The sequence below is a fragment of the Canis lupus genome, chromosome 10 (genome assembly GCF_048164855.1).
Source record: "Canis lupus baileyi chromosome 10, mCanLup2.hap1, whole genome shotgun sequence".
Lineage (NCBI taxonomy): Eukaryota > Metazoa > Chordata > Mammalia > Carnivora > Canidae > Canis > Canis lupus.
In genome coordinates, this window is record NC_132847.1 from 75,418,842 (window position 1) to 75,433,321 (window position 14,480).

General features: G+C 57.8%; 1 protein-coding gene across 11 annotated transcripts in view; it reads right to left on the bottom strand.

The window, feature by feature from the left end:
- CDK5RAP2 (CDK5 regulatory subunit associated protein 2) overlaps positions 1-14,480 on the bottom strand; it is a 153,093-nt gene that overhangs the window by 19,634 nt on the left and 118,979 nt on the right. For 9 of the 11 annotated variants that reach the window (XM_072842563.1, XM_072842559.1, XM_072842557.1 and 6 more), the window contains 3 exons: positions 9,722-9,770; positions 7,155-7,330; positions 2,964-3,083 (listed from right to left, as the gene is read on the bottom strand). In XM_072842563.1, coding sequence (XP_072698664.1) covers positions 2,964-3,083; positions 7,155-7,330; positions 9,722-9,770 — 345 coding nt within the window. The remainder of the gene's footprint in view (positions 1-2,963; positions 3,084-7,154; positions 7,331-9,721; positions 9,771-14,480) is intronic. The other 2 variants (XM_072842558.1, XM_072842562.1) reach the window with 2 other exon arrangements.

A 14,480-nucleotide genomic window follows, 5' to 3' on the forward strand; every position in this document is an offset into this window, starting at 1 on the left:
CGCCTCCCCCAGCACCTCCGCTCACACGTCCCCCAGTGCGGCCCGACCGGGCTATGTCTGGGCCCACACGCCCCCTGACCGCCCCGCATCTGGAACGCCCCACGCCTCCTCCACCTGTCAGCTCGCGTTCACTGCCATGTCTGAGCGCCCGCTAAAGAGATCAGGGTCTGAAGCCCCACAGACGGGGCTTGAGGTCACGGACAGACTGACCCGTGGGCTGTCCCCGCCCCCTGCCGGCCGCCCTGACCTCCCCTCAGCTCCCTAGGCCTGCACCACGGAGGGCGCCCGGAAGCACGAGAACACGCAGCCTCAGGAGCGCCCGGCCTTCTGGGTGAGGCAGGCGGATGCCTCCCTCCCCACCCTCCTCACCCCACAGAGCCACGCGCTGCCTCCCGACCCCGGCACGGCTAGCACGTGGCCCAGCGCCGCCTGTGGTCAGTGAGCCCTGACGGGGGCCCGCTGGAGGCTTCTGGGAAAGAGCTTCCACCCGGATGGAGGGACAAGGACAGGGCACAGCCCCACGGTCTTCGTTCCCACCCTGTGGGCCTATCCTGAGGGGACGTGATGCTCAGGGTCACCGCGGTCACCACGGACACTGACCCCAAGCCCTGCCATCAGAGCACTGAGCCATGAAACCCGCCCCGCAACTGCCTGGGTCTGGCTCGTGTTACGGAAGAGAGCACTAATCCCCGTCGTCACATGTTCTGTTCTGTGCAGCTGAGAGCGTCCTGGTCCACGGCTGATGACGGGTGACACTCAACGTCCCCGTAAGGACACTAGGGCATCGGGCCTCCCAGAAGCTGCCGCGGCACCGTCCCCACGGCGCCGCCCTTCCTCGTGCTGATGGTGCACGCATCACGACGTCTCCCCACAATGTCCTCTACTCTCCCCGTGACTCGGGTGTCTCCTCGGGGACCTGGGTCTGAATCAAGGCCCTGGCTTCTTAGTAGCTGTAGGACCTCGGGCTCGTCACCCCACTGCCCTGTCTCCAAGGCCCAGTAACAATGACCCCTGCTGTAATGGTCACTGCTGTTATCGTTCACAGGCCAGAGCCAACCACAGGACCGAAGAGCCACCTGGATGAACAGGGACAGTCCTATGAGCGAGTCTGCTGTGGCCGCGGCGTGGCGGTCCCTCCCAGAGGTCAGGGGCCAGGCCCCCTCGGAGGCCACCCGCACCAGCTCCTCTCCCTGACGACAGGCTGACGGGAGGTGGCAGCTCAACAACGTTGTGCCTCAGCCTCCGAGGAGCCTGCCCCCAGGACAACCCCTTGGTCTTCCCAGCGTCTGTGACACGTGAGAACACACGTCTTCCCACCCGTGTAAATACTTTACGAACGCCTTTTTGTAAACCTTCCCATCACAGTGAATTACTCTCAGAGCAATTGCCAGCTCCATTGTAGCTGGTGGCCATTCGAGCCCCCAAATAATTCTATAATTGGATTTGCCAGGAAAAATGTAAAACAGAATGAATCTAATTCAGGCATTACCACAAGTGGATGTGAAGGGCCCAGGCATGTATTTCTTCCCCGTGTTTGATAGGACTAACAACTCCGGTTAATCAATTTCCGGAGGTGAGAGAGGAGGAGGCAGGGTGGGGGAGGGGAGGCGGGCGTGGGTCCCGGTTTGCCTCCAGACTGCAGCGCACCACACATACAGCCCTTTGGGAAGCTCCTTCTAGGCCGAGGGCTGCGACGGGCTGCACAGGAAGGAGGACTGGACCAGGGGCCCGAGGACTCCGGCGCTGCCACCACTGAGTACATCTTTCTAGGACTCAGTTATTTCATCTCTAAAAATGTTTGCATCCTCGCGAGTTGCAGAGCTCTGCAATGTTAGACTAATAATGTCATACGAAATAAAACAGCGGGGCGCCCGGGGGCTCAGTGGTTGAGCACCTGCTTTTGGCCCAGGATGTGACCCCAGAGTCCTGGGATCGAGTCCCGCATCGGGCTCCCTGCATGGAGCCTGCTTCTCCTTCTGCCTGTGTCTCTGCCTCTCTGTGTCTCATGAATAGATAAAATTTTAAAAAACAGTCAAATGACATGATAATGACAAAGAAAACTACTTACTGAGTGAGGCACAGAGCAAGGCCCTATTTAGAGCACTGCCTCCCTGATCTCACAATGAGTCTGGTTTTTTTGTTGTTGTTGTTGTTTTTGATGAGTCTGTTTCATAAAATAATTAAGCCTGGGCGAAGCGGGGTGCCTGGCCCACAAGTCCCAAAGCTAACAGCCAGAGAGCTGGTCCACACCCAGATCCGTGCAAACTCGGGCTTTTCCTGGGGCACAAAGCTGCTCTCAAGACACGTTCTTGGTGGAGTGAAAACAATCTCTCTGGAGCAATAAGGATAGATGCCCAAAATACATTGTTCAATGCAAAAAGGGACAAAATCGCAGATATAAAGTATCCAACCTTTTGGGTGAGACAGAGAATAAGAGCCCATATTTGTATTTGCATAGAGCGCGGTAGGGGTGTGGAAAGACAACAGCCGGGGTGGAAGGGCAGGATGGGGGGCAGAAGGGGGGGCGGGAGGGAGGGAGGGCACGGAGGAGACGGTAAGCTTTGCACCGTGTGAGTGTCTTCCTCACGGGAAAAACACATATTTTTAGGTTCTGCACAGAATATTCCATCCAGACCTAACTGGGATTTACGCAGGAATGCTGCGACCTTGTCACCACCGGCCTATGAGACTCTCCAAACTGCTGACACGCATGTGCTTTTAAGATCCACGACTGACAAAAAGACGGACTATGGCTCTGTTTTAAAACAGCTGAGTCCTCTCCAGCGAGCAGCCAGGGCGCGGCGGCCAGCAGACGCCCTCCTTCAGAGCCGGGGCTCCACCGGGAAGTCCCTGCCCCGTGGCCCCCAGTGTCCGGCCAGGCAGGCAGGCAGGCAGCGAGGTGGGGGGCTGCTCTGCCGGGCTCAGGCGGCCCCGCGGAAGCGCCCTCGGGCGGCTCTCCCTACCTGGGTCGGGTTCGTGGCCCTGCCGTTCCAGCTGGCCCCGGAGCTCCTCGTTGGTTCTAATAGATTCTTCTAAACGTCTCCTCAAACTTCGAATTTCTTGTATATGTTCCATGACTAAGTCTGCGGGAGGGAGAGTTATTTTTAATTTAAAGCCTAAAGCCCCCAACAAATTGAATAATTTACAGATTATGCAAGGATCTTAAAATTCCGAGTCGTGCTGGATGTCTTCAGACCGTCGGCAGCTGGCAACGGCCTCCGGGGCCTGGCGAGCCTGAGGCCGGCCCCGGCCCGCGGACACAGTCCGGGCGCTCTCTGCAGCCCTCCACAAGCAGGGCCTTCTCCACCTAAAATTATATTCCATACAATTTTAATGCTTACTCTAATGCGGCCCTTTATTCTTCTAAATATCAAATATTAATTTAAAATCTTCCTTATGGTGAAACTAACAGATCACTTTCAAGTCCGCTTGAATTGCCTGAGAGTGGATTAAACCACTTTCATAATGAATCCCGATATTTCCTTGAAAGGAGTATGTTTATCCATTTATCACCTACTCATTTAAGACTTAAAAACACAGCAAAGCAGTAATCCCAGCGCTACTGAACACGGTAAGGAGGGTACTCTCCGGAGCACGTCCGTTGGTGCGAATGTAAATGCGCGTGACTTTTGGGATCTATTTTTAACACCAGCCTTAGAAAGGTTCTTTCCCAATGTCTTCCCTCACATAATTCTACTTCCAGGAGCCTACTCAAAGGGATTAGCGGAGAGGCTCCCGACCATTTGCCCGAGTGCGTGAAGAGGTTCGTCTTCTGCGCTGTTACGGAACGGCAGAAACCGAACAGCACCCAAATCATTAAATAAACTGTATTACATCCACTGTGACGCGGGATCACACAGCCACCGTGTGAATACACAGTCACGTCACAAAGACCATATAACATCACAGAAAAATACAGATACAGAACGGATTAACAGCGGGATCGTGACTCTATTTAAAACTCTGCAGGCAAAAAGACACATAAACACAAAACAAGGCCATCTACCCCAGACAGGAACACCACTGCCTTGGGTGGTGATGCCGGGTTCTCGAGACGCCTATTTTCTGTCTCGATGTGACACTTAATGATACATAAGAATCGAAATCGCCCAAGTCCTCTAAGATGAGCTCGTCCTATTTTTCAGCCTCCGGCACGTCTCACGTTAACAGAGGAGGAGGCACGGCTGCAGCCCAGACGCAGATTTCCAGAGCCAGCGTCGCCACATCAAGTATCCAAAGGCAAAACTAATGTCTTTAATTCATCAATTGGGGTACACCCAGTATGTCTTAGTAATGTCTGTTTTAAGACATTATACTAATGTTATGACCCAGTTTTAATTCCTCCAAAATGACTTTCATTTAAAAGTAGCACAATGTTACAGACCTTCCCCTAATTAAACAGTAATTCTATCGTGAATCTCAATGTTTATGAGAGGACTTCATTCCCAGGCCTTCAGCTCTCTCCTTACGCCGGGAGTGTGCGGGGCTCCTGGTGGGACGCTCCGTGCACAGCAGGCCCCGGCCCCCCCCAGCGGCCCCGGCCCCCCCCAGCAGCCCTGGCCCCCCCAGCGGCCCCACCACCCCCAGCGGCTAGCCAGGCCGAGCGGGCAGGCGCCCCTCTACTCCGCCCCCACCTCCCGGCTGCTCCACGGCCGCGTCACAGGCCGTCGGTTCACCATCCCCTCCTGCTGAGTCTGCCCAGGAGCCAGGCTCCTCACTGGGGTTAAGGAAACACTCCCAGTGCACCTGGACACTACTTATTAATTATGCAGCCCTAGCCGAGGAGAAGGAAACACTAGACTCGTCTTTACACAATGGTAGAAAAATATCTGTCCCTCTCACAATAAATACCCTCCTGACAAATGCTAAGTCTTCAAAACCATGAATCCTGCAAGAAGCGACCAGCAAAAACCATGTGTGCGTCTTTGGCCTTGTAGTTCCACTTTACAGAATCTAGGTTAAGAAAATGCGCCAAAATAGGGGGAAAGCATGTTCAAAGATATTCCCTGCAGCAGTGTTCACGATTGTGAAATTTTAGAAATGACTTAAATGTTCAGCAAGAGGGGAACATAAGGAAAAGTGCAGTTCAGCCATTCAACGGACTATCTAAAGCCACTAAAAATGATGCTATGTAACAACATGTCAGAAAGCTTACGATAGAATGTCAAGTGCAAAAAGGAAAAATACTAAATTATCTCTCTACTTAGAATATAAACACGACAAAAGGAAAAAAAAACACATGCAGAGACCAAGTCTGAAGAGAAAGAAACCAAAAAAGCTACCAGTGGGTTTATTAGGATGGCTCCAGAGAGCACGGTCTCTGTCTGGAAAGTGCCTGGTGGTGTACTAGGAGGGCACGGTAAGCCCAAGGTCACGGGTCCCCGAAAGAGAGGACATAAAGGAGGCGCCTGCAAGGTTCTACACTGGAAGTGAACCGAGGCTGGGGTGGCAGGCGTGGGAAGGTAGACAACAGAGGGGCAGGCAAGGGGACGGCAGAGGGAGGTGCCCAGAGGCAGGGTTTTAAAGAGCAGGGATCCCAAGCATTCCCATTAAGTGATCGGCTTGCTGCACGGTAACCCCCCAAGCCCGCCATCAGTGTGTTCCTCCCACGAAGGTCTTGTGGGAATAGTCTCCAGGGTCCTTGCCAGGTGGAGGTGGTGCCGAAGGAGGCACGGCCAGGGACAGGGACACAACTCACGGGTCTGACCCAGAGGAGGAGGGGGAGAAGGCAGGAGGAGAAGATCAAAGAGGCAGAAATAGCCCAGAGAAACCTGGTCCACGGACACTCACAGAAACCACACGGGGATGCAGCCAGAGGCCCAAAGAAGGCAAGTGCAGGGGCAGGTGCTGGAGGAGCCCGCCGACACCTCACTTAGATCGAGCGCGTGCGTTTCCTGCCGTAGGTGTGTTTTCAAGCTGCGCTCCTCGGGCCCTGAGTGTCCTCGGGGAGCCTCGGAAGCCACCATAGAGGACGACGTCTCTACCGTATGTCCTTCACAGACGGGGCCTCCGTGTAAAGTTTCATCCAAAAAAAAGTGGGGGGAAGGAGGGATGAGGTTCTGCTGCTATAAAGACCTTGCATTCCTGAAAACCACGGTTCTACGCGATCAGGTGTCAACAAAAAGCTTTCAGAGAGGAGGTGCCGGTGTCTGATCTGTGCTCTGGGTCCATTCTGGGCGCCTGGCAAACATCCAGTGGAAGGAAGCAGACACCAGAGCATGTCAGCTAAGGTCCAGTCTATACCCGGGCTCAGAACACTACACTCTGGGGTCAGACCCGCCCACCATCTTTTTAGCAAATAAAGTTTTACTGGAACAGAGCCACACCCATTCATTTACGCTAGTCCCCGGCTGCTCTCTGCTACCGCGACTGGATGCAGTAATTACAACAGAGACCATGTGCTCCACAAAGCCCTAAATATGTACTCTCTGTCCTTCCCCAGGGAAAATGTCCCCATCCTCAGCCTGTCCTATCCCTTGAACTGTTGAAATACATGGACTTAGCAGCACTAATCCCCGTCTCATAGCCCAACAGGAGGTCACCAAGACTGCAGAGCCAGGAAGTAGAGGAGAGCTCAGGGCAGGCGGAGGGTGGGGAGGCCGACCTGCCAAATGAGCCCACGGCCCACGGTCAGAGGCAGGACAAGGGGCTGACCCAGCAGACGAAGGGTCACACCCAACGGGAAACACAGCAGATTTACAGAGGGAAGGACTATCCAAACAGGGGCTCGGGGGTCGGGGGGGGGGGGGGGCAGTGAGCTCTGGGGCATCCGTCCAGTTCAAAGCAAGGGTGTTCAACGTGATGGGGCCTCAGAAGAGTCTGGAAGAACAACAGGAAAGTAACCAGCCTTGGGACGGACACGTAACCCCGCGCTTCCCAGTCTGCTTTCTGCCCCGTTGGAAGAGCCAGGAAGTGGCAAGTCACAGTATCGGTCCTCATTACGAAGTAAAAATGACTCTTCCCCAATCACCAACACCTTCAACAAGCACAGCTTTCCCCGGTGATGAATGACCAGCTCCGGCCCTGCCAGCATCTCCCTCCATGAGACAAACAGTCAAACGTCACTACGCGGCTTACTCAGGCAAGACGGCAAATTACTGTTTAAACCAGGACACCCTGGCTGTGTCTGAAACGCTCAGCAGAGCTTAGCTTACCTTGGGAGAAACGGTTCGCCAGGACCGAGGCCTTCTCGGGCTCGCTGTCTTGCTTCTGGTCTCGGGAGAGGACGGAGGACTTCTCGGACACTTCACAGTCGGACAATGCGTGAGAGGCCGAGGGCTCGGGAGACTCGGGGAGGATGTGCCGGTAGGTTGAACTGTCCTCCTCCATCCTTCACCGTTGGGATTGAAAGAGAAACCATTTCCCACACTAAGACCCCAGCCAGGACCGGGACTTGGGAACACTTCAGATTACCTGGCCTTTTCAAATTTCCCCACATTTGCAACTTTGCTTTGGAGCCCGTTTGCTTCCCTAGAGCATTTGATGAGCGAGGACACTGTCAAAACACACAGCTCGGTGCGCTTGAGCCTGGAGCCACTGCCGGGGTTCAGGGGAGGGCCTCGGAGAGCGCGCGAGTCACTGGCAGCTGCTGCCCAGCGCCCCCTCTGCAGCCGGCATCTCGGGGGTCCTGGCCTACTGGGTCCTCACACAGACCCGCGACCCTCAACCAGCGCCGGGGACCCGAGGCAGGCCACGAGCTGGCTCACGGTCTCACAGCCTGCAAGCGGCAGAGCCAGCCTCTCACCGCAGGACAACCCAGACCCACCAAGGGCCTTATGGGTTTAAGAAGCTCAAAACCCTCACGGCCCCCAGGCAGGTCCCAGTACCGCCAGCCCAGCCATCATCCGGCTACCGCCCCGTATTTCCCAAGAGCCACCTGAGCCGTGAGGAAAACCCCCCCGAACACGGTGAAAACACACAAGAATCTGCACTTTAGATAAGCTCCGTAAGCCAGGCTCTTTTCTGCCCCTTTCCCTGTCACTCCTTGTCTCGTCATTCACGAGCTCAGACAAGAGCAAAGGACTCCAGAGCTGCAACACGTTCACTAACAGGTAGACACCGGGCGCGACGTCCCCCGACGGCAGGACGGGTGCGCGGGCTCGCCGCTGCCTCGCGCAAGAGCCCACGGGCCAAGGGCACCCGTTCCATTAGCTCGGCAGTGACCCGCGGGGCGCTAAGGCCGCCACGGCAATGGGCAGAACAGAAGGAAAAGGAACCAGCCCGTCAGGGTGGGAGCGTGACGCACGGCTGAGGCGGGAAAGGCTCCCTGCTCCTCCCAGCCGCCTCTGCGCGCCAGCACGTCTCTGCCCACAGCAACCCCGCCGTACCCGCCCCAGTGCAGCCGCCCCACGGCCCTCCCCCTTCACCCAGCCCAGGATCTGGGGCCCAGCCCAGCGCGACCCCGCCGCCCCCCACGGCCCCTGCCCCTGGGCCTCACAGCCCCTGCTCCCGGCCTCCCATCGGTCTGGCCCCAGCTAAGCCTGCTCCGCTGGGAGGCTCGCCGGCCTCTCCACAGCCTCTGCAGGGACGGGATCCGTTCTCGGGAGAAGGGAAGGGGAGGGCTGACCACGGAGGGACCTGCCGAGACACTGCAGTGGGAAAGGGGCACTGAAACGCCCGCCGCTGAGCCGTGCCGCGTGCCCACCAGCTCACGCCTACGATGCTGTGGCCTTTGTGATGCCAACAAAGCCTAAAACTCTGCTCCCCGTTTCATTTTACCCCCAGAAACCCAAAGGGCTCCAGAGAGGACAGAAACACCAACCGCAGCAAGAACCCCGCACGAGGTGAGGGAGCGGGGACAAGACCCCGACAGTTCCCGCGGGCCACCGGGGCGAACTAGGACAGCATACAACACGTCCGGTCGGCCAACGGTTCGTAACTTCCAAACACACACCAGGCAGGCGGGGCCGGAGCAGCTGCAGAGACGTTCAGGGCACAGTCTGTCCTCAAAAGGCAACGTGCACCGACGACGAGAGCCCGGGAGTCCAAAGACTCGAGGTCAAATCCCAGCTCGGCCTCTCAACAGCCGGCACGCAGCCCTCACCCTCGGGTCCTCGTCCCAGGACGGGAACGAGTGCTTGCCCAGGAGGGTCAGAGGGAGGGCACGGGAACGCCTAGGCCAGCAGCTGACACACGGCCCCGGCCCCACGAGCAATCCCGGGGGAAGGAGACACGCAGGCACATCATGGCACCACGTGCTCAGGGCTGGACCGGGGTGGTGTCAGCGCTACGGAAGAGAACTGGCCCTGGCCCTGGCACAGAGAAGAGAGACGGGCACAGTGGGGAGAGCCAGGCTCAGTGCCCCACAGACCGACGACAGCAGCACGCAGCCGCACAGCTGGCGTCCCGGCACGAGCTGCGGAACAAATGCACAGTGAGCTGAGACGGGAGCGTGGGTCACGCTGGGGGGCTTCGGAGGTCAGGCAGCTGAGGTCCATCCTGCGGGTCCCCACAGGCCGACAGAAGGAACACGGCGTCCCCCTCAAAGCTCCCGACAGACGAGCACCGCAATGGCTGAGAGCCGCCGAACGACAGACAGGTGCGCGGCGTGACCTCCTGGTCCGCACGACCTCCTGGTCTGCGTGGCCACCGTCCGTCCCGGCCACCGTCCGTCCCCTGGGTCTGCGCATCCCCACAAGAGGCGGCACCAGCCGAGCGCAAGGGAGCCAGCATCCCCAGCAGACGCGCCTGCACGGCCTGCGTCCCGCACGCCCACACTCACCTCTCCATCACTTCGGTCTGGGGGCTCACGTCCACTTCAACTGATTTTCCTGGAAGCAGAAAGAACATCGAGAAGGAGAAGGAAAACGTTACAATGAATGAACGAATGAGTGAACGAGTGAATACAAACGAGCGTTCCCTAGTCATTCTTGCTCACTCGCTCGCAGAGGCCCTGATGCGCCTGCTCACCACCCAGAGACGTACGGCAAGACGGCAAGGGCCCCCGGCACCACGGCCCCGGCCCCGGTGGCAGCAGGCAGGGGGCACAGCGACCACGGCAGGAAGGCGGCTGGCTGCGGGCTCTCTCGCCTTCCCTACGGCTCTGCCACTCACAGAAGGCGGCAGGAAGACAGAGACGCTGCCCCTGCAGGTGGCCCCGCGGACGGGCTGGGCTTTCCCCCCCTTCCTTCCGCGCTGCGACCTCATCTTTTCCCTTCCTACTTTATCATCAGTGTTTTTCTTACGGAATTTGCCTGAGAAACGTAATTCTAGTGACTGCGTTATATTCCACGGTCACCGCCAGTCCCCTCTGTGACACGAGGGTCATGTCCAATTTTTCACTTTTATAAATAAAGGAAATACACGTCTCTGTACATACAGCTTTATCTGCATTTAAATGCTTTCCTTGGGGAAGACTCAGAAGTGGGACCAGCAGGGAGGAGGGGAGGGCGGCTGGAGGAGCCTGGGCCTGCAGCAGGGGCGGGACGATGGGGATCGGCCAAAGGCAACGAAATGAAGCTCCGAGCGCCCTGGCGAAGAGACGTGCAGCCCCCCTGCGTGGCAGCCTTTGCTGTGTGAAAGGCGACACGGGAGCCCAGGTTTCAAAGAGACCAACAACTTCACGTTAAAAATACTTCAGAGCCCTGGAAATTGCAGACCGGGACGAGCTCTTTGAAGAAGCTAACGTGTGGCTAAAGAAAAAACACAAACCTTCTAGAGCTGTACTTGAAAAGTGAGACTATAATTAAACTGCACCCACACGCTCCATTTTCAAAACTACTCCTAAAAGGGAAAGTTCTTGAACACCCAGAGCAAAGGGAAAGAGCACCGGAGACTCAGGTGTGGGGCTCGCGCCCGTGGCCCCTCAGCACGCGGCAGGACGGCAGTCCTGGGGCCTGAGCGGCCAGGGGCCCCACCCTGGGGACGCCTCCCCCACCGACCGTGTCCTCGGCCTCACACGGGTCACACTGGCACCGTGTCAGCTCTCCACCTCACAGCGAAGGACTGGAACTCCGTGTGACGTGTGCCCTCTCTTACCCGGACGTTCCATCACCTGCTTGACCACGCGCCCCAGTTAAGCGAGGGATCTGCACACCCGAGCGCCCGCTCAACCACAAACCCAGGTCTCGATCCTCTTGGTTGCATCCCCACCAAAAAGGCCGTGACATTCTGGCTCCCGAAAAGGTAGGGAGACCGCAGTGCATGGCCTCCACCCCTGTCCTCTACACCCCTTCCCAACACAGGGAATCTCCACCTGACCGGGCCCATCTCCAAGACGCCGACCGGCTGCAGGACCCCGTGAGTAGGCAGACACAGCGCTAGGACGACGGCCCGGCACCTCCCATCTCGCACCTGCACAGGCTGCTCACGACACTCTGCTGAAGCGCTGACCCTGACGATGGGCCGGCCGCCCACCGGCTGTCTGAAGGGCTTCGGGGTCTACACAACCGGCCAGGCATACAGTAACATCATCCCCTGCTTCGCGGTACCACCGTCTTCAGGAGCACAGGTGACACCCAGAAGCTTCACGGGGTAGGGCACCATCGGTCTGGGGCACGCGGTCAGCACTCTGAGAGTCCTGACCATAAATCCGTCCCATAAGTATCGCAAAAACTGCTCTTCAGGCCCTAACAAAACCCACGAGCAGGGAAGGACGTGCCCGAGGCCACCCGAAGCTTGGGTCTCCCCGTCTTCTCATGGGACATCCTTCCAGGAGCCCGTGATGGCTCAACGACAATTGTACACCGCCCACTCCCTAAAACCAAACAGCCAACTGCTGGTGTGGACTGGATCGGGGCCATCACACCAGCGACGCCCTGGACCTCGTGGTGGGCCTGCCTTCGCACAGGCGACGGGGCACGTGTGTCAGGCTCCCCCTGAAGCTCAGGAAGCATGTTCTGAAAGCTCCCAGCTTGCAGGCAGATCCTAACGGCTACACCTAAAAGCTGCATAGGGGGTGGTGGCGGCATCTTTTCAAATAAAGAGGCGTCTAGTGGGGATCCCTGGGTGGCGCAGCGGTTTAGCGCCTGCCTTTGGCCCAGGGCGCGATCCTGGAGACCCGGGATCGAATCCCACCTCGGGCTCCCGGTGCATGGAGCCTGCTTCTCCCTCTGCCTGGGTCTCTGCCTCTCTCTCTCTCTCTCTGTGACTATCATAAATAAATAAAAATTTTTTAAAAATTAAAAAAAAAAAAAAGAGGCGTCTAGTTATGCGACCCTCCTGGAACAGGCACGTGAATGCCAGGCGGGCCAGTCCCGTTAGCGGTCGGCCTGCCCTGCTCCCCGCACTGCGCCATCCCGGGCGCCGCCTCCTCCGGGAAGCCTCTCTGGAAACAGCACCCGCCAACCGCACGGAATCCAGCTCAAATATCACAGCCCGGCCTCTCCCACGTGACCTGAACGTTTCCTCCTCCGCACTGATAACCTGCAGCACACATTTCCGTGCGCCTCCAGCGTGCCCCTGCCTGACGCTCAGGGTGGGGATGGACGAGGAGCCGCCCTACCCACGGCTCACAGCTGCGTGGGGACGAGGGACCCAGCAGACAACTGCACCACCAGCCGGGACAAGGGGGCACGGGACACCACGGCAGGGCGTGCGGGGGAAACCACGTGAGCCGGCCGGGACCGTCGGGGACAACTCAGGGGAGGTGAAGGGGTCACATCTTTGAGGCAGGAAGGCGCCGTATAAGACAAGACGCTGAGGGGCCACGTGGAGGGCAGATTCCAGGGATACTCGGGAGGAGAACTCTTCCGTTTTCTTGATCGCCTGGGTCGGTTGCCGTGCTCATTACGGCCCCGTGCCCAACGCCACTCCTAACGTACGCTTCCCCAACAACCATGCCCCCTTCCTCCGGGAAGCCTTCCTTCCCTTCAGGGCTCCGGGGTGTCTCCCTGCCAGGCCCCACCGTGCGGGTCAGACCAAGTCGGACGACCCCGAATCAGAGGGCGCCCTGGAGTAAGATCCAAACCACACAAAACTATCCATATTGTCCTCAAATCCTGGCTGGACAGGACACCTATGGCCTCAGCCGGTTTGGGAGGCCAGGAGAACGCGGCCCCCGTCTTCCAGGCGTCTGTGCTCTGAAGAAATAAAAATACGCCCACAAGAAATCACTGCTCTCACCTCCCGAGCCCCCCGGATTGGTCGGACAGGACACCAGACGCTTTGAATCATCTCACTTGATCCTCACAAATAAGTCCACGAGACAGGAACTATGTCCTCACAGGAGAAGTCGACCACTTAGGGGTACGAGAAGCATACGCTGGGATTCGAACTCAGGTCTGTCTGGCTCCAAAGGTTCTATTCTTTCCACCCGGCAGAGTGTCCATCACAGGGCCAGACGGACTGTCATACGCAAGCACGTGCATTAAAAACAATAGTTTCGCTTCCCCTTGGGATGAACAAAGAAAGCTTCCTAGAAGGCGGGCAGAATTTCTAGGAAGGAAGAGAGAATAAACGCCTTCTAGAATAGGGACTGGTTCGAACACAGTCCCGGGAGTGGGGAAACGCGAGCAAGGCCTGCAACCCAGACGTACTAGCGGGGACGCCCAACTGCACAGGAGCGTGAAGGGCACGACGTCCCGTGCTCGGGGGTCAGGCTGTGACACGAGCGGCCCGGGCTCAGGCCCCGACTCTGACCCGCCCGCGTGACCTTGAGCAAGTAAATCCACTTCTCTGCTCCTCTCTTAGTCACGGAAGGTGGTAAACAGTCGCTTCTCACAGGCTGAGGAGACGCCTGGCGCAGAGCGTGCAGCTGACAGGGCCCAGCCTTCCTCAGCTCCCCACCGTCACCCCCGAGAGGGCAGCAGGCTGGACACGGCAGCCCGTGGAAGAAACGAACGGTGCGGGTTCATCCCTGCAGCCAGAGGAGAGTCAAGGGGAAGGACCCCCGCGGCTGCCTTCTACCCACGTGGCTAGACCCCGACACCCGTGGGGAGCTCATGGAGGAAACGGACCAGCTCCCGACCTTCCTGGTCCCTCCCGCGGTGCAGACTCAGGGATACCTGAGGGCGACACCGTCTTCCTGACTCGTGCTATGGGGCACGCACATGGGACGGCAACACCGGCCCTCAGTCCACTGTGGGTCCCAACCGGGTCCTGAAGGTTACAGACCGTCACCCCGGAAGAACGCACATGCTCAGGAGGCCTTGCAGGGTTCCGGCCCCAGTGAAACCCCTAACCCGTGACGCCAGGAAAGACCCGGCTCTGGTCCTGCGAGTAGAGAAACCGCGCTACCGTCGTACTTCTTGGGTTCCGCCGCCTACGTGGTATGAAAGGAGAGTGGAGGTGCCCACGGAGACCCCGGCACGGCGCCCTCCTACTAACCCAACACGGGAAGCAACCTAAATGCCCACCTGTGCGGAAGGATGAAGTGGATCATGGTATCTTTGTACAAAAGAATGCTCTGCAGTCACTGAAACTCACGGTGTATGTTAATATTGTCTACACCTGAACAAAGGGAAAGGCTGCAAGTAGTTCCAGTTCCAAAAAAAATACACATTAGTATAAAAAACATCTGGGAACATAAAGTCCAGGGTGTT